This window comes from Amblyomma maculatum, chromosome 1 (assembly GCF_055883805.1).
Source record: "Amblyomma maculatum isolate TAMU_Amacu chromosome 1, ASM5588380v1, whole genome shotgun sequence".
Classification (NCBI taxonomy): Eukaryota; Metazoa; Arthropoda; class Arachnida; order Ixodida; family Ixodidae; genus Amblyomma; species Amblyomma maculatum.
Genome location: NC_139344.1, coordinates 274793385 through 274815305, shown reverse-complemented (window position 1 = coordinate 274815305; position 21921 = coordinate 274793385). Strand labels below are relative to the sequence as shown.

The window sequence follows — 21921 nt, the reverse complement described above, 5'->3', positions numbered from 1 at the left end:
ATCAAGAAAAAAAGAGGAAAAAAAAAAGTGCATGAAGTGTGTAGTTCAATGACGCTTATGCCATGTGCATACTGACACTCGACCTGGATAGTTAGGTGAAACAGGTGCCCTGCACATACTTTATGATGGCATTCAGCACAAAACCATTTCAAGGAGACAACTATGCAATGTGACAATCAATAAAGCTTGAACATAAAATCTTTTGTTTCAAAGCACATAGGACAAACATTGCTAGCAGAATTTGAAACAATAACAGTGTCCAGGAATGTCCAATAAAATAAAATAAAAAGTTTGCACACCACAAGTTAAAACTGAGAACTTGAAAAATCAATTTGTGAACGAGGTATAGCATTTAAGATATAGTAAATGAAAAATGAACAAACACTATCCTCAATCTGCTTCCTGCCAGTAAAGTGAAGCATAAGTTTCAAGAGAAGTCTTTAACAAACATGGGCAGATCACTTAAAGCAATCAGGAAAGAATTATAAGCCAGATGCACATTGCCAAGCAAGCCAGCATGCTTAAGTGCCATTAATCATCTGTGAGCTGCGTATTATTTATGGGTGTGCTCAGGTAAGAACAGTAATCGAGGCTCCATGAACATTTTTTGTTTTCTGAGAAATTTTTGCATGTGGTGGGCAAAAGTCTCGACACAAAGAAATGGGCTTTAGATTTGCAAGATGTGGTGTAGTTTTCTCAGAAAAAAAAAAAATTTGCATATCACTACAGGTGGAAAACGCCGTTTTTCCCATTTCAAAAAGTTGCAACTTCGGAGACCTGCTGCTAGCATACTAAATATTTGTCATCTATTCTTTTTTATCCACTAAATCTACGCAACTTTACTTTTACGGGAATTATTAAAAACATGTTTCGTTGTCGCAGTTGATTTAGTAAAAAATCGCAAACAATGCTCCAGAAGCAACGCGCTAGAAGGAAGTCCATTTTCAAACCTAAATGCGGACATATATGTGTTATGTTGCTAACATGAAATGTTTTTCTGTTTGTTATTCAGATTATTTCCTTAATTTCAAGCAACATTGCGAGCTCTAGACAGCTAGGTGTGTTCTCCACAACGCATCAAATTCGTCCAAAATTCGGAAACAGCAAAAAAGGCGCAACTTTGATTCCAATTAAGAAAAAAAAAACAAAAAAAACATTGATTTTATGAAAATCCCTCTTAAGATTCCTCAGTACCTCAGAAATATTGTGGCCCAAAAAAGTTGCATTATTTTATTTAAAATATAAAAATAAGTATAAAACTCAGCGCTGGTTTTGAAAATTATCAATATTTAGCCCTACATTCTGGCACAACTTAATAAAATGTTGCAGCAGAAACTTTTTCTCTATATTATTCAGGACTAGTTCTCTATTTCTACAAAAACTGAAAGCTCTAAACTTGTTTGTTCTTTCTCCATATTATATAGAAATCGGCCAACATTCAAAATCATCAAAGAAAAGACAACTTTGACTTGAATTCTCCTAAAAACAATCCAAAGTACATTATAAACATCAGGTACTAAAATGTATTGTGCTATGTAAACTAAAGATATAAAAATAAATATAAATCTGAATGCCCGCTGTCATTCCATAAGAGTGCTTGCTTATGGCTTCCTCTTAAGAAGTAGGCATCAAAAGTTTGATTTATTATTTGTTGAATTTAGCTACATTTCAACTTATACAATATCCGAAGCCTTCTCAATGCTTAGAAAGTTGTTTTCTACTTGTTCGCAGTGTTGATGATTGCTTAAAGTGGAATAAATTCGCCATTCCTGGCGATTTCATGGGAGAACGCAAGTGACGGCTGAACTTTTTCTCTATCCTGTACATTTTTTTTTGTTGAGAGATGCTGTTCTATTCAATCCAGTTCTTAATTATACTATTTTGTTTCTCCTTTATGACAAAAATTGACAATACTTTAATCTTGACCATTTTTATAATGTGCATATCTTCCAACCCAATTCCAATCATGAGCAAAACGCTTTGCAACATGATAGTTTGGGCAGAATTTTATATTTCTTTATAGCAGCTGCACGAATGAGCGGAGATGACGGGCATTCTTGTCGACAGAGTCATCTAGCCCAGGAAAAAGGCGAGTCAACACGGAGCGAACCTGCCGTCCACCTAACCTGCGAAGTGTACATAACCTGCAGTTTAAGTGGACGGCAGGGTAGCTCTGTGTTGGTTCGCATTTTTCCTGGGCTAGATGGCTCTGTCGACAAGAATGCTGGTCATCTTGGCTCATTCGTGCTGCTGCTATAATGAAATATAACATTCCGCCTAAACTATTTTGCTGCAAAGTGTTGTGCTTACAATTGTAATTATGTGCACATTATAGTATTATCAATTTTTGTCATAAAGGATAAATGAAATAATATAATTAAGAACTGGATTGAATAGCACAGCATCTCTCAACAAAAAAAATATACAGGATAGAGAAAAAGTTCAGCCGTCACTTGCGTTCTTCCATGAAATCGCCAGGAATAGCGAATTTATTCCACTTTAAGCGATCATCAACACTGCCAACAAGCAGAAAACGACTTCATAAGCATTGAGAAGGCTTCAGATATTGCATAAGTTAAAATGTCACTAAATTCAGCAAATAATAAATCAATCCTTTGATGCCTACTCCTTGAGGGGAAGCCATAAGCCCTTCTATGCATTCAGTTTATTTGTTTTTATATCTTTAGTTGACATAGCGCAATACATTTTAGTACCCGATGTTTATAAAATACTTAGGATTGTTTTTAGGAGCATTCGACAAATATTGAAGATGCAGTAGTTTTCTTAAATTCGAGTAAAAAAATTTTGTGTTTTTTGATAATCACGTATTTTTGGCTGATTTCAAAATAATACGGAGAAAGAACAAACATGTCTAGAGCTTTCAATTTGAGCAGAAATAAAGAACTAGTCCTGGATAATATAGAGAAAACATTTCAGCTACAACACTTTATTAAGTCGTGTCAGAATGTTGGGCTGAATATTGACAATTTTCAATACTAGCGCTCAGTTTTATACTTATTTTCATATTTTAAAACAAAATAATGCAACACCTTTTGGTCCGCATTATTTCTGAGGTACTGAGAAACCTTGAGAGGGATTTTCATAAATACTGATGTTGTCTTTTCTTAAATTGGAATCAAAGTACCGCATTTTTTTGTTGTTTTCGAGCCTTGGGAGAATTTGATGCATTGTGGAGAACACACCTAGCGATCTAGAGCTCCCAATTTAGCTCCCAATTTTGCCGGAAATTAAGGAAATAGTCTGAATAATAAACAAAAAAAAAAAGACAATGCTAACAACATAACTCATCATGTCCATATTTAAGTTTGAAAATGAACCTTTTTGTAGCGCGTTGCTTCTGAAGCATTGTTGCAGTTTTTTACCAAGTCAAATGCAACAACAAAACAAAGTAAAAGTTGCATAGATTTAGTGGGTAAAAAGGAATAGATCACAAATATTTAGTACTCCAGCAGCAGGTCTCCAAAGTTGCAACTTCTTGAAATGGCAAAAACGGTGTTTTCCACCTGTAGTGATTTTCCGAGAAAACTACGCCGTATCTTACGAAACTGAAGATCATTTCTTTGAGTCGGGACATTTTCCCACCACATATAAAAATTTAATTCAAAACTAAGAATGGTCATGGAACCTTGATTAGTATTATTCTATGAACACACTCTTATATATATATTAATCTCAATTCTCAGCATGACCCATCACCTGCAGCTGGGACTGCAACAACCAGCGGTCGATAATGACATGATGGCCTCCGGCACTATGAAAGGGTGGGCTCCTACACTATTAAGATGTGATGCACACAACTTAAATGCAGTGCAAAAAATCAAGTGCTGGCTTGATCCCCCCAATATTATTTTAATTAACGAAAATGGTCACAGAGATCTAACATCCTTGTAACACATTAAAAAAAAAATGAATGCACATTTATTCTCGCATCGGAATGCTAAGAAGCTTGCAGAGCTTCAGTGCAGCATTCCTAGTCAAAAAGGGCAAGACATACGTGAAAGAAAAGAAAATGCTAAAATGTACAGGCTGTTATTTGCCCTTCCAGTATGACATGCACAACAGTGCTCATGCAGTACAATAATATGTTCAGTTTTCTAGAGAACTGCATCATAACTCTTAGTTTGGTCACTGTACACATTAAATATTGATCATGCAGTTACTATTAGCACTGCATTAGTTGCGCTAAATATGATCTCGCAATCAGCTCTTCTGCCACTATATTTTTTTATGCATGTGCTTTGTTTGCACTGCAGCATACGTTTCTGCTATCAACATTACAAACTTGCTCAGGTGTCAGTTCTGACTATTACCTGGGCAATCTCAAACCTTAAAATGGTGCTGAACATGCAAGGCCAAAGAAAACCCACATGACATGACTGACTGTGTTGCTGGCATCGAAGACCATTCCATTCATATTTCTTATTCTCTACAATCGTAACAAAGAATTGTTTCAGACGGGGTACACAGTATTATTTATTAGCAGCCAGGCCTCTCCACAGCAAGCATCTCAGACTGTGGCCATTCCAGCTTTAACAACACACAAAAAAGTGAACAGTTTCGAGCCTGTGTGCTTACTGCACTTTACCTACTTTGTAATAGGCATACTGAGAACAGCCGGGTGACATTTACCTCACAGTGCAGGAAACTAATTTGACGAATAACTAGCACACACTCTGATGTTCGTGTCCAAATACAGCAGAGTATGAATCCAAAAAGGTTAAAAGGCCCATGTACTGCAATTTACGCGTATACTAAAAGGACACTTCGAACAAAAGTAAAGTTCTTTTGTGTCAATGGATTAACTGCATTTTAATTCCAAAGATTCTACTTTCACTCGAAGCAAATATTATCAGCTAGAAAGGGCTAAAATATAAAATACAGGTATATCATCCAAATTCATAACTAACGCATAGTGCATGAACACAGTTTTTTTTTAAGCGGAACCCACAGGCTAGGCTACACCACCGTTCACTCCCCAATGATGATAATGGAGTCCTTTTTCGATGTAGGCGTTATGAGTTTGAATCAAGCGGTGGGAATAATTTCTCGGCAGTATTCTGCCTCTAGTTGTCCTCAGTGCCCCTTTAATCTTCCCACGGGTTCAAAACAGAGCAGAACCCTCCAATACAGCCTCAATACAGCTGTATTGCATCAATAATGCAATACAGCAGCTTCACAGCAAAGGCCCAAAAACTGATTATTTTGATAAATATGCGGACATTTCTATAACACCAAGACAGCCTTCCTGTATAACTATACTTTCCAGAACTACAGTCAACATATTAATATGCTTAGTCGCTGCAAAAATGTGCATAAAGTTGCAAAAGTTTTCAGTCTAAGTATAGCCCAGAGTGAGAAGCATAACAAGGACTCCCAACCCACTCGAGATTTAGAATGACCTCAGCGCTCATGCTGCGCCTTTCAGCCAAGCATTGTACCTTCACTGAACAACCCACAGGCTTTTAATAGCTCCTAACCACTCACTGTAGTCTGCCTATGAAGGGATCTCTCTTAATCTTGTTGAGCAACGTTTCACTACAAAATAGTATATTCTGTCCGTGAACGTATCATGAGTAGGCTGTTAAGGCTAAAGGTGAGCAATTTTTGCCTCTAAACGAACAAATTTAGAAGAATTATTAACAACAATTGCGGGCACATGACATGAAATGGGCCCGGCACCTAACACAAAATTTGTCAACAGCTGCATAATATCATTTTGGAATGCAGAATAATACCAACCTGACATCAGGATTTTCTATTAGTATTTGTTATTTAGGAATGGTGAAATAAAGAGAAATTTTACAGGATTACTCTCGAGGCCATGTACCATGCACTAAACGCAATTACATCAGTGACCACTTGTTGCTCTCAATTGGTTTGTAACTTAACTTCATAACATAAGAATACATCTGCTAGTAACCTGTAATCGATTAAAATAAAGGCACATACTAGCATGAAATCTCATAGCATGACAAGCCAACAAATCCCCTCTAAGTGTACCTCACGGCCGTTTCACAAGGCAAAAACTGGAGTGGTATAATTCATGTGGTGAACAAATGCCTTCCAACAGCCCGATCATTTACCTGCTTAACAAGAGTAACAGATGGAGGAAGCAGGCATCGTAAGCAAGATGAATTGCCTATGATTAGGTTGCTGGCACAGCATCTGTTGCATACCATTCCAAGTTCACCGGCAGCTTCAGTATGCTGCAATGGGCTCTACCAGAACTTAATATTATCACATTGAATACACATGCATAAAAAAAATAATGCACCACAGCAGTTTTATGACTGTGTACTCTTGTGTGAGGTGCTATAAACAGTACCTTTATATGAAACGAGTAGGTTCAATTGAGTAACCAGGTTCAATTGAGTAACCAAGAAAACCACATTTTTTCTTACCTGACAATATCTACACCTATGTTTTCAGAAGTACTGGTGCACTTAGATGCATGAATCAGTTTTAGTCCAAAAAACTGGCACACTCAGCAGTTTTGTAAAACTATGGCAACCAAAGCAACTATAAGGTAAATGGAGCATCCAGCTGAAATAGTCTAGTAATGAAGCAAACACAGAAATTTCTTTGGAGTCATCAAGCTATATTGATTGTCACAGCCTCCTGTTCTGAACAAAATGGCAATAAAATGTTAAGTCCATTTTTATCCATGGGGGATGGCATGGGGACCTACCTGAGTGATACCTGCTCTCATTACGTGTAAGCCTACGCTGAGCTCTTCTCTTGGCTCGAGTGGAAGGACTAGCAGAGCCTGTGGGCAGAGCTGCAAGGACAATGGCCAACAACGGAGCCATGTGTTGGGCCACGCATTGCACAATAAAAAAAGATGCTCCGGAATGCACAGCTCCCTAGTACAAAGGGGTGTAAGGCTAACAGCAGCTTCACTGCCATGGATGGCCGCTGGAATTATCCTGCCAGCCCTTCCAAAAAGGTGAGTGGGCAGTATAAAAAATCATTCATTTCACCATGTGCTCACTGATGACATGCAAGTAGCAAATGGTGCGGCCAAGTCCAGCTGTCTGGGGCCAATGAGCGGGTTTTGTTACCAACAGGCCATACATGGAAAGAGAGCAGGCATGGAGATGAGTGGTGGAATGCTGGATTGGCAAGCATGGTCACAAAGCAGTGCTCAGAGCAAGAAACTCAGAAAGAAGCGTTCTCAAAGCGGTCAATCAGAGACGCTTCTTCCTTGAGCAAACTTGCTCATGGGTGACAACAGTGTTGTGAATGTGTTATTTCAAGCCCAATCTGCCCACTGCAGCAGAACATCTAGATGCCTACAACAGTCAGCCGCTCACATAGCCCTAAGGCCCAGAATCAGTAAGCTACCTTCACATAATTATTGACTTTAATACTGAGCTTCAGTGATGCAGTTTTCATGCATACTCATGAGCTAATAAGAATGTACAGTAAATAAAAATAATATACTGGCTCAGCAAAGACCAGAAGAAAGAAATCTCTTGCTGGCTTTTAGAAATTTATTGTATTTTTCTCAAATAGCACAGAAAAGAGAGATAACAGAGCCCTACATTCATTCAATGCCAAAATACAGAGGCAGATTACTCCAAAACAAAAAAAGAAAATAGATCCTTATTAAAAGATTCCCATTTAAATATGCGAGACTCATGTAAAGTGATTCCGTAGTGACACCAGTCATACATCTCTTTGATACTGAAATTTCATTTCTTTTAGTTTCAATCAACTGCTCATTTAGTAGACAAAAAAGGCACAAATAAGAAACTGGCAATGATACCATAGTAATAATTCTGATAACTGTGTTGCCATTAGTGAACAACTTCTGACACGAGTTGTACGCCTACACTGAAACAAAAGCATATGATGAACAAGACAGAGAGGAGCCATGGCCAGACAACTTAGTGAGATTCAACAAATAGCTCTGGTAAAACGTAATGAACCCTGTAAATGACGCAAAACTATCAAGTACAAATTCCCTGTCCCCTGCCTGCCATGAAGACAGAGCTAATTCATAGAAGTTGACCCCAACACTGAGGCAGAGGCAGTGCTCTGTCTCAATCAAACTGCATAGCATCACGTAAACTAGGAAGTCAACCACAGGGCGCACTCCTGAAACTGTATGCATGTGCTCCTCCAATGGCCAAAGCTTGTGCTCTGGCCAATCATAAACCATTTTCTTGGCAACCAGCTTGGTGAATTCAAAATTTACGCAATGCTGCATAGTTCTATTCAGGTGGAGCACAGACAGTACACAATGCATGCATGGTGAAAGTCCTGCATAAATAACTGACACGCAATAATACAAAATCACAGCCTGCAGTCCCTGCCTTAAAACAAAAAGTAAAAGAAAAAAAGAGACGCAGTTCAGTTCTGAAGAAAAAATACTCTACTGAATGGGACAGGTGTGGATCACCTTGATACCAAGCGTCAGTGTGTAAGCTCAAGAAAGTTTGTGTGCTGACACACAGTACGACGAGACATTTTGTTCGTAAGCACAACTTTGCAGATTAAATTCCAGCAGCAGTTAATGTCTGTGAGATGCTAAAATAGCTGCTTACCAAGCATTTAGTGCATATCAAAGAACCTCAATGTGGTCAAAACCAATCCAAAAGCATGCAGATTTGGCCGATAAAAATTTGTTCAAAAATGAAGGTACATGCTTGACACTCCACTGATGCACATGAACGGCGTCTTTCTTCTGAGAGGAACTGAGTTGTATCTGACCCCGATGATTGGTCACTTTTTTTTTTCAAAAGCAAGAACAACATGATCCAAAGAAAATAATTTTTTTTTGCATTGATTTTCTGCATACTCTTCCATGTCCTTTAGTGAAAGGTGTTTGCACCCGCTGCTTTAACAACTACTGCAGCAGAAAAAATAAAGCCGAAAATTGCAAGCCAGTGCTGCCTATAGTGTAGTGTGATACAAGTGAAAAATAAAGACAGCAATTGGTAAGAATGGGATATGACTGTGGTGTCATATATTATTCCTTTGACAGAGTTGAACAGTAAACAGAATCGATTTTTTAATGTTTCGTTATAGCAAACAAGAAAGAGGCCTCAAAAGTCTTGACCGCATAATTTCGTACAGACTACCTTCTTGTTTAGGTAACCAGAAAAGCTTTAAATACAAACTACTCTATGTCACAGAGGAATTCTGTGCCTAATGAAGACTTCCATTTTTATTGGTTGTACCAGTCTATAGGATGATTTGAACATCAGGGCAGCATTGCATGCTTAGCATTACGGTACTGCTACATGTCACCAAATCTATGCACAACGCAGTTCAGATGATAATACAAACTCCAAGGAGAAAAATTGCCCGTACTAATGCCCAAACCCAGCACTTGTTGTGCAAAGAGCCCACAGTGCTGATAAGCGATGCTGCAAACACTGACCTGCAGTCAACATTTGCGGCAGCGCAAATAGTGCACGCCAGAGCAGTGCCTTATAAAAGGGCTTCCACTCACCTGTAGGATGGGATGGGAGATATGGAGCTAAAAGCCGGGCCCGTTTTTTCTCATAGCCCTTCTGCGTTATGTCACCTGCACAAAACAGAACAGGGTTTGCCGGCTCAAATCGAGGAACACAGAAGCAAAAATAATGAAAGGTACACTTTCTGCTTTACACCATGTACCCTACACATGATTCTGCAATCAGTGCCTGGCTATGACTGCTCCAGCAATGCTTCGCTGCAGACACAATGCTGTTTCTGTAGGAATATTAGATACATCATTGAAATGATGCACAGTGAAGTACAGGAAAAGGTTCCTGTGGTCAGTTTGCACCAATGTGATGGAGGCATGTGGAACACTTTCGTTCACAGCACATGCTGACTTGGGATGTGGAGATTCCAGTGAGGATAGGTCATCTATGACAAGAATAACCCGAACCCAGCGTGCTGATTTAACGAGCACCTGCAGCAACTGTGAAGACTGATTTTCCTATCTTAATTTATGTATTTATGAACTGTTAAAGCAAAGGAAAGGATTTTGTAATGTGAATGCCATAATGATGTTGACAAAGGGTCACAATATGCATCTTGGCCACTTTCATCAACACTGCTCCAGTTTAATCTATGCATGTAGAGACAGAGAGAAAAATGTTCATTTCTTGATGCTGGTCGAGGCTGTCGTCTCAAGTCTGAGAGTAAAACAACAAATTGAAATTAGATAGTAGCGACATTTCACTTAATTATTATTCTGCATATTTTGGCTGACTGTGTAACGCCTGAATTCGAGAACAATGCTTTAGCATAGTGCTTTTTTTGAGTGGGGAGGAAAGAGTGCATGTGTCTGCCCCCAATTTTAAGTTTTATGTACAGTTCATGTAGTCCTTTTGCAGCAGGGACTTTGTGGTCCACACCAGCACCACGGCAGTGTTTAAATGACTGCAACAGACAAGGCGCAGCCCCGCCGGGGTGGCGCAGTTGTTACGGCGCTCCACTACTGTTCTCAAGGACGCGGGATCAAATCCCGGCCTCGGCGGCCGCTTTTCGATGGAGGCGAAAAGCAAGGCGCCCGTGTGCTGTGCGATGTCAGTGCACGTTAAAGAACCCCAGGTGGTCTAAATATCCGGAGTCCTCCCCTAGGGCGTCTCTCATAGCCTGAGTCGTTTTGGGACGTTAAACCCACAAACCAAACCAAACCAAACCAGACAAGGGGCAGCGACAAAAGGCAACCGATGGGATAGCACGCTAAACTTGAATTGAACTGAGGCTTATGTAGGCGAAAAACACAAATTTGCATTAGTGCATGCTCAGGAAACTCATGAGGAGAACGCCACTTTTGCCACTGCAAAGCCTTCTAGAACGCTGTATACTAGCAAACAGGTCGTAAACACTTTGGCTGGAGTTTTGGCTTCGGTGATGCCGATGGCCTTGATGTGGCCTGTGATGCATAGAGTTAATACAAAGACTCTAGAGGGAAAGCTGGGCAGGGAAACGAGCTTCTCACTGGTTCACCGCCATCATCAAATTTATCATTGTGGCCAGCACAGTTTCTGCTCACTGCGTCAAAAATGAACAAAGGTTTGAACAAAAGTTTTAAAAACCGCTGCCGATAACACAACTATAGGAAATTTCTATACATTGTTTTCAAGTTTCAAGCATATTATATAATCTTTCAGGCACCTTCTTGGCCATAAAGGAATGATGTAGAACACTTGGAAACCATGTTTGCGAGCAGACGTAGCAGATCAACAGTAAACACACACGAGCACCCTTTGACATTTACTGTATGCAGCACTAGCCATCTCGGATAGACCAAGGGCCGTTGCTGTGGAATTCGTCACCGTTTTTTTTTTTTTAATATACTGTGGTCGTCGTCTTGCGTCAAAGCAAATTTCTGACATATTTTCAGGTGATCGGGCACAGAGGAGATGCATGTGCGCTCGACGGACGAAATGCATACGAAGCGCGAAACAATCGCAGGGATAGACGGCCTTGCGATAACAACTTAGAAGAATCAGAACACCTATGCGATGTTACAGTAGGTACGCGACGCAACATATCACAAGAAATGCTCCACACGCGACGATTCTGCCGTTGTTTACAGCACCTACTGAACAGTAGCCGCCCCACGATCAAAATTGCCAGCTTCAAACCATCTTCACGTGCCAGATTTAGCAAGTAAAATTCATCTGGCAACCAATGAACAGTGTGATAATGGCGGCAATCACGCGGTCACCCCTCAAATGCATTGGGTGAACGGTCAGCTTTCCCTCCAGAGTCTTTGTATTAACTCTATGCTGTGATGGTAATACACTGGCAATTGCGATGCAGCTGCGGCTTCCGCAAGTCTCGCAAGAACTACTTACGCGCAAGGGGGGACAAGCTTAGAGCATAAGCGCTACCACACCATGTATCCCAAGATCATTCATCTCTGTCGCTGTGACCTTGAACACCTCCCAGCGAGAGGAAAAGGGCCGGCGCAGGAGGAGGAGAGAGATGGCGCCACTTTCAGTTCTTTGATGGACTGCATGGATAACATCTGGTAATCGGCACTATAACTCCTCAGTCTGGTCATGGATTATGCTCCGGCTGGGCCATCTCTGCGTTTACTTCAGCACTAGCGTCAGGACGAATCCGATCATCTATCTCGGCGGCAAGTCAATTTTGCTAAAGGCGGAGAAAGAACGCAACCGTGCCAGACAAGCTTTTGAGACCATCGAGCAACGAGAAGTCTGACTACCCCATTAGCTAGAAGCTTACCAAAGGCGGAAGCGTGCCAAGATCGAAGCGGCAGCAGCGACAGCGGCCGAAGGCTTACGCTCATGAAACTTGGTTCAAAGATAGGTGAACTTCCATAATCTTTTTTCGGGACTGCTTGTACTCTAGCCACAGTACTTGTACAATCGGAGAGTGCACAGTTAAAATTCAGAAGGCGCCAAAATGAAGCGTGATGGTTGGCAGGTGTGTAACGCCCATGCCGCCAAGATGGGTTTATATATATATATATATATATATATATATATATATATATATATATATAAAGCAGACATCCCAACCGAAAACTGGTTTAGTCGACACACATCCTGGCCTCAAAGTGACTACTCACGCCACACGACGTGTTTCTCAATGCACGTGCCTCGTGCTTATGTTTCTTTAAGGAACTCTAACCACATTCATATTTTCAACTAGCGATTAACACTATCTCCTACATCTCACCTCCACCATGAACGCAGCATAAAATTAACATCCAATGTTTTTCGTACGCATAAGGAAGACGTTAGCAGGGCTCAGACCATTTATTCAGCAGACAATTGTGTCAGTCACGTAACACCCCTCGAAATACAGATAGAAAAACAGAGCGCAAACCTGCAACGTCGCGAAATAACCAGAAAAAGAAACGAGACAACTGCCGTAGCGCTGCGCACATAGAGGCGCGCATGACAAGATTCGCACACAGCAGGCACAAACGGTCCGACGAGATGCATCAAACCAAGGCAGTTAGCTAGCTGACGCACTAATCACCGAGGAGAATGACGCCACTGGGCAGCGGTGCGTCAGGAACCGGAACTCGCACTCATCGCGGAAAACCGTGCGTCGACCGCAGGAAGGTCGGCGACCTCCCTTCTCGGAGACAAATTCAGGCGGTGGAAATGAGCGATCTTCCAACGGCTGCGCCCATCACGCGGCAGCAGTCATCTTGGCCAAGTGCCATCTACGCTGGCAACACCGTTCGTCAGTGTTGCACAGCCCCAATTAGCGTGAAAGTCACACCCGCCCACAGCAGCGCCTTATCGTGGTCCTCCACACGTTAGTTCGCTGCCTGAAAAGCAGTAACTAACTGCTCAGCTGGCTCCAATTAAGCGCAGATCAGTAAAACGCCGCCACCAGAGCGTGGACCGCCCCTAGTGCAGTGGGAAAGTGGCAAGAAATCTGTCCGCTACCCACTCACCTTATTACGAATGCGACGCGCTTCGGAGACCTGCTGCGGGGGCTCAGTGTTAGGGTGCACGGCTACCGAGCCGGAGTACTCGGGTTCGAACCCGCGGCCACGCTTCGACGGAGGCGAAACGCGGACATCCGAGTCATGTTTCGGGCTGCCTTGCCAAATGCCGGAGGTGAACATATTTAATCCACTGGAAGGTTAGCTCTCTTTAACGTGATCATCATCACTGGGTCTATCACCTGGCTAATTGGCAAGTATTAACGGCTCAGAAATTATTCTACCTTCGCATCAAAGACGCACTGCGGAGTAGGCGCCTGCTAATGCAGCAAAAAAAAGAAGGTCCGCATGCGCTCGGCTTGACGATATTCCTGAATACGCTAGCGTGACCGGAGATGTTAACAACACTATGCTAGAATAGTACACTAAAATTTTAACTTGCCATTCATATACTGGTATTAAGTCAACATATCGGCACCCGAAGACACCGACAGCGCGCGGCTACAATTAGATTTGGCTTTTCTTTGGAAACCTAAGGTGGTCTCTGTATCGAACCGCGTGTCACTACAGTGCATTTCAATCTATCGACTGTTTTTGTAAGCTTTCCGAAAGAACATACAATAGAAATAACAGACATTTAGTTCACGCCGGCACAAGTATAAAAACGGAAAGCGCGACCCTCATGATGAATCAAGTCTATATAACGTGCATTTTTTTTAAAAAAGGCGGCGACGTTTCACTCCCCTGCTAACGGTTCTTGATAGTGAGTTACATAGGCATGTTTGTCCCTACCCGTAAAAGAAAATTAAGTCGCCACTCGTGAAGTCATTCACCCGAAACAGGGGCAATCTGCTCGACGACAAAAGGCACTCAAGAGAAACTATCGAAAACGACTTGGTTGAGAAGCTACGACAAATGGCACAATGAATACAAATACTGAAGGTCGCATATCAATTCAGGTGCGTGTTTCACAAGGCGTTCACAAACCAAGGACATGTACAAGCGCTTAGTAGAGCATTCAAAACATGCTTATGATTGATACAACATGCCAGACATTGCCATTTCTCGTTAGGGTATATTTTCTTGCGGTGCGGATGACGTAGATATTGCATTTCTTTATCGATTTGCAGAATTAGTTTCTTTTAACCTTTTGGCAATTTTTAACAACTCTCTTGAGCAATATTGGGCACATAGTGACTAGTTATCGCGAGGGCCGATACACAAATCAGGCAATACATTTGAGGCAGCGAGTTACTGCCCAATTTCACGAATCGGCAGGTGATGCAAGGTTTTAGAGCCCATTATACACAGCCAAACACATAAATAATCCCCTCGAAGCGAATAACTTTATTGTCAATTACCAACATGAGTTTCGCAAAAATGTATCCAGTATAACGAAGCTGGTTTCAGAGTTTGGTCCTGGTGTCGATAGAGGTTCAAATCGATTACCTTATATATATATATATATATATATATATATATATATATATATATATATATATATATATATATATATATATATATACCTGTCCATGACATTTGACCACGTTACGCACAGCTTGCTGACAGAAAGAAAGAAATATGGGGCCCCCTGAATCACTCGCCAAATGAACAACCCATGTATGTGCCTAAAAGCAAGCAATTTGTGGAAACTGACGGAATCAAATCAACAAATTACAACTCTTGTCCGGGGTACCGCAATCTTCCGGGCTGGGCTCATAACTATTCCTCATTTATGCTAACGAAACCAGGGGCAAACGTCGCGGACGCGGCAATCGTGTTTGGTTTAGGTTTGGTTTATGGGGTTCGGCGTCCCAAGGCGACTGATGTTATGAGTGACGCCGTAGTGGAGAGCTACGGAGTACTGTCGACCACCTTGCTTTTTAGCCTCTATCGAAAAAAGGCCGCTGCGGCCGGGATTCGATCCCACATCCCCGGTCGAGCGCCTTAACCTCTGCACCACCGCGGTGAGGCCGGCAGTCGTGTGGTAACTATACTATGCAAAACATATTGCCACGCTGAAGCCAATCTAATTTAAAAACGTTCGCTGGAGCGGACTCAGCAACTTGCTGCCAGGTTTATTTATCACACTACAGTCCTATGTCATTGGTATCGAATATGCTGACGAAGCTCGAGCTGGAGCCACTACAAGCCCAACGAGTGATAGAAAATTTAAAATTCCTATAGTTAATCGACCATCAAAAAACGGGAGATAAATGTGAGCTTTCCCGACCGAAAAGATAATATCTCAACCATGCGTTGTTGAATGCGCCGATTTCGTTACATTTGGGCAGTCTGCTAAGACGCTCCTCCCTGTGCCTACAGTATTCTGAAATAAATCGATAAAAGACATAACAGCGCAGACCCATCTTTAATTAGTGAGTACTCGTCGCGAGAAACACCAATGGCGCTGGAGAACGCATGCTGCGGCCCCCGGCAAATCGCAACAGCGTCGAAAGTCGACAGTTTGGCTCCTATCCCGGTTAGCGGTCGGACTCTACGTGGCGGTGGAAGCTCGAACAAAACCCGGTCGACTCTGCCCACAAAGCGCTTCATGCAAGCTAGAAAAATCGCAGCCAAGCGTCTGCAGAACCTACCAAGAGCCACGAAACACCGCAAAAGAAGCAAACACCGCTGGTTCCGCTCACTTGGTGTCGCGGCGCAAAACCACAGAGACATCCCAACGGGGCTGTCGCAGAAAAGCCGCGGAACAGGAAAAGGCGCGCAACGGGAGAGCCTCAGCCGACCCCAGTCGGGAAACACGTGCGTCCGGACGCGAAACGTGCACCTCAGCTGCCGCTTACACGATACACATGGCAGCCACAGGGGCCGCGTGTGCATAAACACCAACGTTCGGTCTGGCGAAAAGCGAGACAAGTGCGAACACGCCGCGAACAACGTTGGCCAAACGTGCGTTTGCTTCAGCACGGCGCTGTGGATGCGTGCACACATTCCTTGAATGGCACGGCCCCTCAATGAGAGCACACTAAAGGCGTGTGCACAGCGCCGAGCGCGAATGGGCAAAGAAGCGAGTGTTCCCTCTCATGTGCACAGCAAGAATTTCAGCGAGCAAGAGTTCGTCCACGAAGTTTGCGTGTTGGGTGCGTATAGATCTTTTCCCTTGTGACGCTAACAAAGTCTGCTTGCTGGCAGGATAGAAAATACGCTTGTTTCTTCGCGGAGCTCCCAATTTATGACGCGACAGAGCTAACGGCTACCATCCCCGGTTACCCTTGCGGAACCTCCTCCGCGCAAAAATTCGTGTCGCTATTGTCTTACAAATATTCTTTAGCGCACAGTCGTAAGATACCACATTGTGTGCAAGATCATCCGACGTGCATTTAAATCCCAGCTTTAACCAAGCCGTATACGAACGTGCCTGCGTGGCCTGTAGGGTTAGATTCCCCTCATCCTCCCACCTGAAGTAAGAAGCCCGAGTTGGCAGCTCCCGTATCCGAGTGGCCGGACATTCAGCTGCTGCGTAATAGGTGCCTCCAATTTTTGAATATGAACAGCGGTGACTTTTTTTTTTTTCTTGCGCATGGTAAGTTTTAATATCGGAGAGAACCAAGTGTAGAGCAGGAGACAGGCCTTGTGGCTCGTCTAACGGGTGTTAAGTCTAACCTATCATGCTAGAGATTTTATCCGTGGCAATTAGCGGTCGCAGTTCGTTTTAGCGCAGACGCCTGCTCTAGTGAGGCGTCGTATTTCACAATGGAAGACGCAAATTCGACTTGAAAGCAAAATGCTACAGCACATTCTAACGCAAACTAAAAGAGCATCGTGGAAAATGTTTTGGAATGATTAGATGCCAATACTGCCCGAATATAACGGCAGCAGGCGAGTCCTGCAACATTGCCGCCCCGCCATCACACTCCCCGGAACAAGAAGAAAGAAAGGCCGACCTCGTCGTGCGCGAGCACGCAAGGGCCGTGGGCGGTTGCGAGCAGCACAGTCACAGCCGATCTCCCCCCCCCCCCCCCCCCACACACACACACACAGGCTTTTTTTTTTTGTGCGCTAGTGCAGAATCATACGACGAGAGTGTGAATGCAGTGCACGCAAAAAGGCCCACTTTATACACTGTTCTTTAGGCGTTACCACAGCAGAAAGGCACCGGGTTACGGCCCCATAGACGTCTAGGCCCATTTAGAAAAAGTAGAAACACGCCACAGCACCGCCAAAGTGGTCTGCGACGGGAAAGCTGTGCTGCTCTTCGCGATGCTTTTCTTTCGGCCGGCCCAGTGTGCGGCCCAGGTGGCGGGCAACCGCAAAGCAGGAAGACGGACCGGAAGAGAAAAAGAACACCTCGGGGGATAGAGGGGGAGAGAAAAGTGCGCGACACCGGCTCGTCAGCATGGAGAAGAACAAAGCGGCGCGCTTGAGAGAATCCCTCTCCGCCGCCGTCAAATGCGGACGGGAACCACCGCATGCACTTCCGGGCACACGAGCAGCGCTTGACCGGTGCTAGCGCAGCCACATTACGCCCTTTCATTAAGAGCAGCGAAATTCGTCGTAATTAGAGCGTCCAACGCGCGGGAACTGGGCGAGACAGCTGAGCCAGCGATGAGTGAGACGGGTTGCACCAATTATAGCTGGGACAGAGGCGTTATTCCGCGTACTGACGACACCGGCAGGAAGTTCCTCGCACTTGGCGCAGTCCACTGTCATCGGGATGACACAACGGCGCTGCTGAGACAGGGCTTGCTTACGCTGCGGCTGAAGTTTACAAGCCAACACCTGGTTAGAGACTGGGAAAGAAATGTATAGACTTCCTCCATCGGAGCCCGCATATATACGAAGTAAACGAGGCATCAACTGCAGGCCGAGAAGGGCGCGGCTACACTTGGCATTTGGTCCTTATCGGAACGGAGTCGCCGAGGCTGCAGGAAGGACAGCAAAGCCGTAAAAGGGCATACGCGGGCCACGCACGAAGACGCGCCCACACTCGCAGACGGAAAGGAAGAGGCGACACGGAAGTGCGATTAATGCAACGTCTGCGCTGACGCCCGAAGAAAAGGCGTCTCTATTGCAACTTGAGCAGCAGAGCGCGGTTCCACTTTCCGCCGGACGGTTAGCAAGTTTTGAGCTGGACGCGGCTCCGGAAATTGCGAGAGCCCACGCTGTGGCTCTTTTCCGGACCGTAAATACCTGGAAATTACGCCAGCCATCGCCGCGCGTGGTAAACAACAGGGAGCAAGGGCGCCCAACACACGCCACAAGCATACGCTTAGACAGTGGTCGCCACAGTCACAAGACGTGGGTTAAAACCGCGAAAAATGAAGAGGTAAATACGAAAGCACTTAACTCCCCCATGACTTCGACATCTAACTCCCCTTCTTTTTTTACTCTAAAGTAAAGGTGAGACGGACTGGTAACCAGGCAGCTCAAGCGTGTGAGGCGTGATTGGCATTGCCAAGTACACGAGCAAACCGGGCACACAACAGGATCCCACCACTGTTTACACCAAGGAGGTCACAAAAGAACTTCCTAGGTTTACGCCCCGCCCCGCTCTGGCTTGTCGCTGAGCGCTGGCGATCGAGATGACGGGAAATTTCAGATTTGTCGTCTCTTAAGACGCGCCTTGTTAATTTCCCGCCGTCAATGTTTTCTTATTCAATTTTGCCGAGCGCGCTTTTTAAGGCAAAAAGCCTTTTCGTCCGCAAAAAAAAAGGAGTCCGCAGAAAGTCTGCGCGAGATGTGTCCGCGAGATATCGGTGCAGTACATAGTGACCGATAGTTATAGTTAGTGATAGATAATTGTAGTTGGTTTAGTTTGGTTTTGGTGTTCAACGTCCCAAAGCGACTCAGGCTATGAGAGACGCCGTAGTGTAGGACTCCGGAAATTTCGACCACCTGGGGTTCTTTAACGTGCACTGACATCGCACAGCATACGGGAAGATAATGGTATTGATGAGAAAGAGAAGGTCTCTCTGCTCACTCTAATTCCCTTTCTCTCCCTCTAGAGAGAGAAAGAGAGAGAGAAGTACAGAGTTAGAGAGACAGAAATAAAGAGGAAGAGAGTCGCTCTCTAGAGAGAGACTCTTGCTCTTTCTCTCGAGGCACCGGGCGTTCAAAGGATCGCGGCAGGTCGGCACTAAATGCTGCACGTAAGGTGACTTCAGTGATCCCCTTATTTTTTTCCCCCTCGGCCTAATGATGGAGGCGGATAAGCGTCCGTGTGCTATGCGATGTCAGAGCACGTAAAGATCCCCAGGTGGTCGAAACGACTCCGCTCGAAATGACAGCCCTCCACTACGACACCGTTATGCGCTTTCACTCCCTTCCCTTACGGCGCGGTTCAGGTGTCCACAGAGAAAATATGACAGATACCGTGCCTTTCCTTTCCTGTAAACAAATTTCTCAGTCTAATTGCACTTGTGTTCGCATCAGCGGGAACACTTCCAATGTTCGTTTTTGTTGTTCTCGTCAGCGCGGTGCACACCTTGCTCTAATTTAGTAGATGCGCTGATCACAACACGGGCGGTTATTAAACTGCCCGTTCGCTGAGTCCCTCGCTGAATGCTTCAGGATAATAATGTGATGCTCGGAGCTTCTGAACTGCCTCCAGCAATATTATACTGACATAAGTGAATGAACTGCGTCCCCCTGCTTCTACGCGGCAACCGTTCCCTATTCTGGCTGCCACGGAATAAGGAGACGTTTTCGCCAATGCAGCGGATATTCCGCTGTCAGGGCGCGGTGCCGCTGGAAAGGGTGCTTGGTGTCCTCGCCTGACAGTAGAAAGCCCATCAGGAGGGCGGAATACAAAGCGCGGGATTTCCGAGATATCCGACCCACGACAGAAGCGGTGACTTGCACTGTAAGCACAGTATTTACCCTAAGAGCAATAAGTACCGTAATTATGAATTATATTATTACGTGGTGACAAGCAAAGAGGACAGCACAACATGGCGATAGGGTGAAGGATGATTTAATGGTTGGCCTAGCGCGAGGGCTCCTCTCGCGCCACTGCCGATCTTCTTCTAACACTTCCCGGGGCCACCGAGCGATCGTCCCGATCAATTCGCTTGAAGTTGATGGTAACGTGACGGTGAGGATGTTCAAGGAAAGACAGGAGTGAATGACTTGCTTGCCACCACAATGTCTGATGCGTGGGTGATCCGCCTCCCCTGGAGCTCTTCAACCATCCGCCACCAAAGCATCCATGGAACCGATGCCTCGAGGTCGCGTCGGTGGCTTGGGCGGGGGTTGCGTGCTCGTGTCCATCGGTTCCTTAAGGTCTTTCGGGTCCTTCGCCTCGGTTGTGGTTGGTCTGTGTGTTTCTTTGTCTTCAGATCCGGGCTGGAGGCTGGGCGGTGGTAATTGGTCGGGTCTGGGCTGGAAGGGCTGGGGCGAAGCTGCTCGGCGATGTCCCTGGGCCCTCGGTCGATGGTCCCGGCTCACAGATGGCGTCGATGCTCCAAGGCGAGGATGGGGATGACCCACCCAGCACCTCCACCAAAATGTTACGTGGTGACAAAAAGAGGACAGCACAACATGGAGATAGGGTGAAGGATGATTTAATGGTTGGCCTAGCGCGAGGGCTCCTCCCGCGCCACTGCCGATCTTCTTCGTAACAATATTTACAAATGCTAGAATCTAAGCCGACCTACGAGCCATGCAGAGGAGCAGCGCGCAAGACACACGGACACAAGAACACACTGAAAAAAAAAAAAAGAACAAGCAGTGCGCAACTCCTGTTGTTCAATAAGTTCTTGTGTCCTTGTTTCTTGCGCGCTGCTCCTCTGCATGATGCCTCAACGACTGGCCCACACGAAGGTATTAATCGACCTACGAGTTTCGTATATGGTGTTCTTAAAAAAAAAAGAAAAAAAAAAAACTATCGTCCTAGATTCGAATAAATACAGTAACTAAAAAAAATTGTCTGGTTTGACCATTGGCCATACCGAGTAGAATTGCGGAAGCAAAATCTGCGCCGAACGCGGCGGCGGGTCACCGCGCCGCGGAAGAGTCGGCGGTGGCCCTGGGGCGCCAGCTGTGCACTGTGTGACGTCACTCCCTCCTGACGCATGCGCAGCTGGCGCGGCGACCCCCTCTGAGTCACCCGCGCAGCGGAGAAGTCGACGGCGGCTTTGACGCGACTCTCCAGCTGTGCTCCGTGTGACGCCACTCGCTCCTCGCGCATGCGCAGCTTGGCTCATCGAAGGTTCCGCGAAATGGCGCACCTACTAGCGTAGGTGCGCCATTCCGCAACAAAAACGCAAGGCTGGCAAGAAGGTGCAAAATACGTATTTGTTGCGCTGGCACAACGGAGCCGATGAGCCGCTGCAGCAGCCGGTGCGCTAAAGGGGCTTTGGAAGCAACCTTACGCGCACGGGTTGTACTGGGGCAGTGCAGCATACCCCGACATGACTGCCTCCGAGTGATCCAGTACCAGGAACGTTCTTATAATTGCGGGTATAAACAAATTCATATCCCAATCCGAGATCCCGTTCGCAGATATGTGCTAATATCCGATATCTCAGCCGGAACTGGGCAGTCAACAATGGGCCGCC

The 21921-nt window shown here is 44.9% G+C and overlaps 1 protein-coding gene across 9 annotated transcripts in view; it reads right to left on the bottom strand.

The window, feature by feature from the left end:
- The window catches only part of DIP2 (disco-interacting protein 2), a 236597-nt gene that overhangs the window by 113184 nt on the left and 101492 nt on the right, over window positions 1–21921 (bottom strand). For 5 of the 9 annotated variants that reach the window (XM_084591333.1, XM_084591337.1, XM_084591330.1 and 2 more), the window contains exons 2-3: window positions 9482–9556; window positions 6710–6799 (exon numbers count right to left, since the gene is read on the bottom strand). In XM_084591333.1, coding sequence (XP_084447459.1) covers window positions 6710–6799; window positions 9482–9556 — 165 coding nt within the window. Of the gene's footprint in view, window positions 1–6709; window positions 6800–9481; window positions 9557–15999; window positions 16099–21921 lie in introns of those variants that run through there. The other 4 variants (XM_084591335.1, XM_084591332.1, XM_084591334.1 and 1 more) reach the window with 3 other exon arrangements.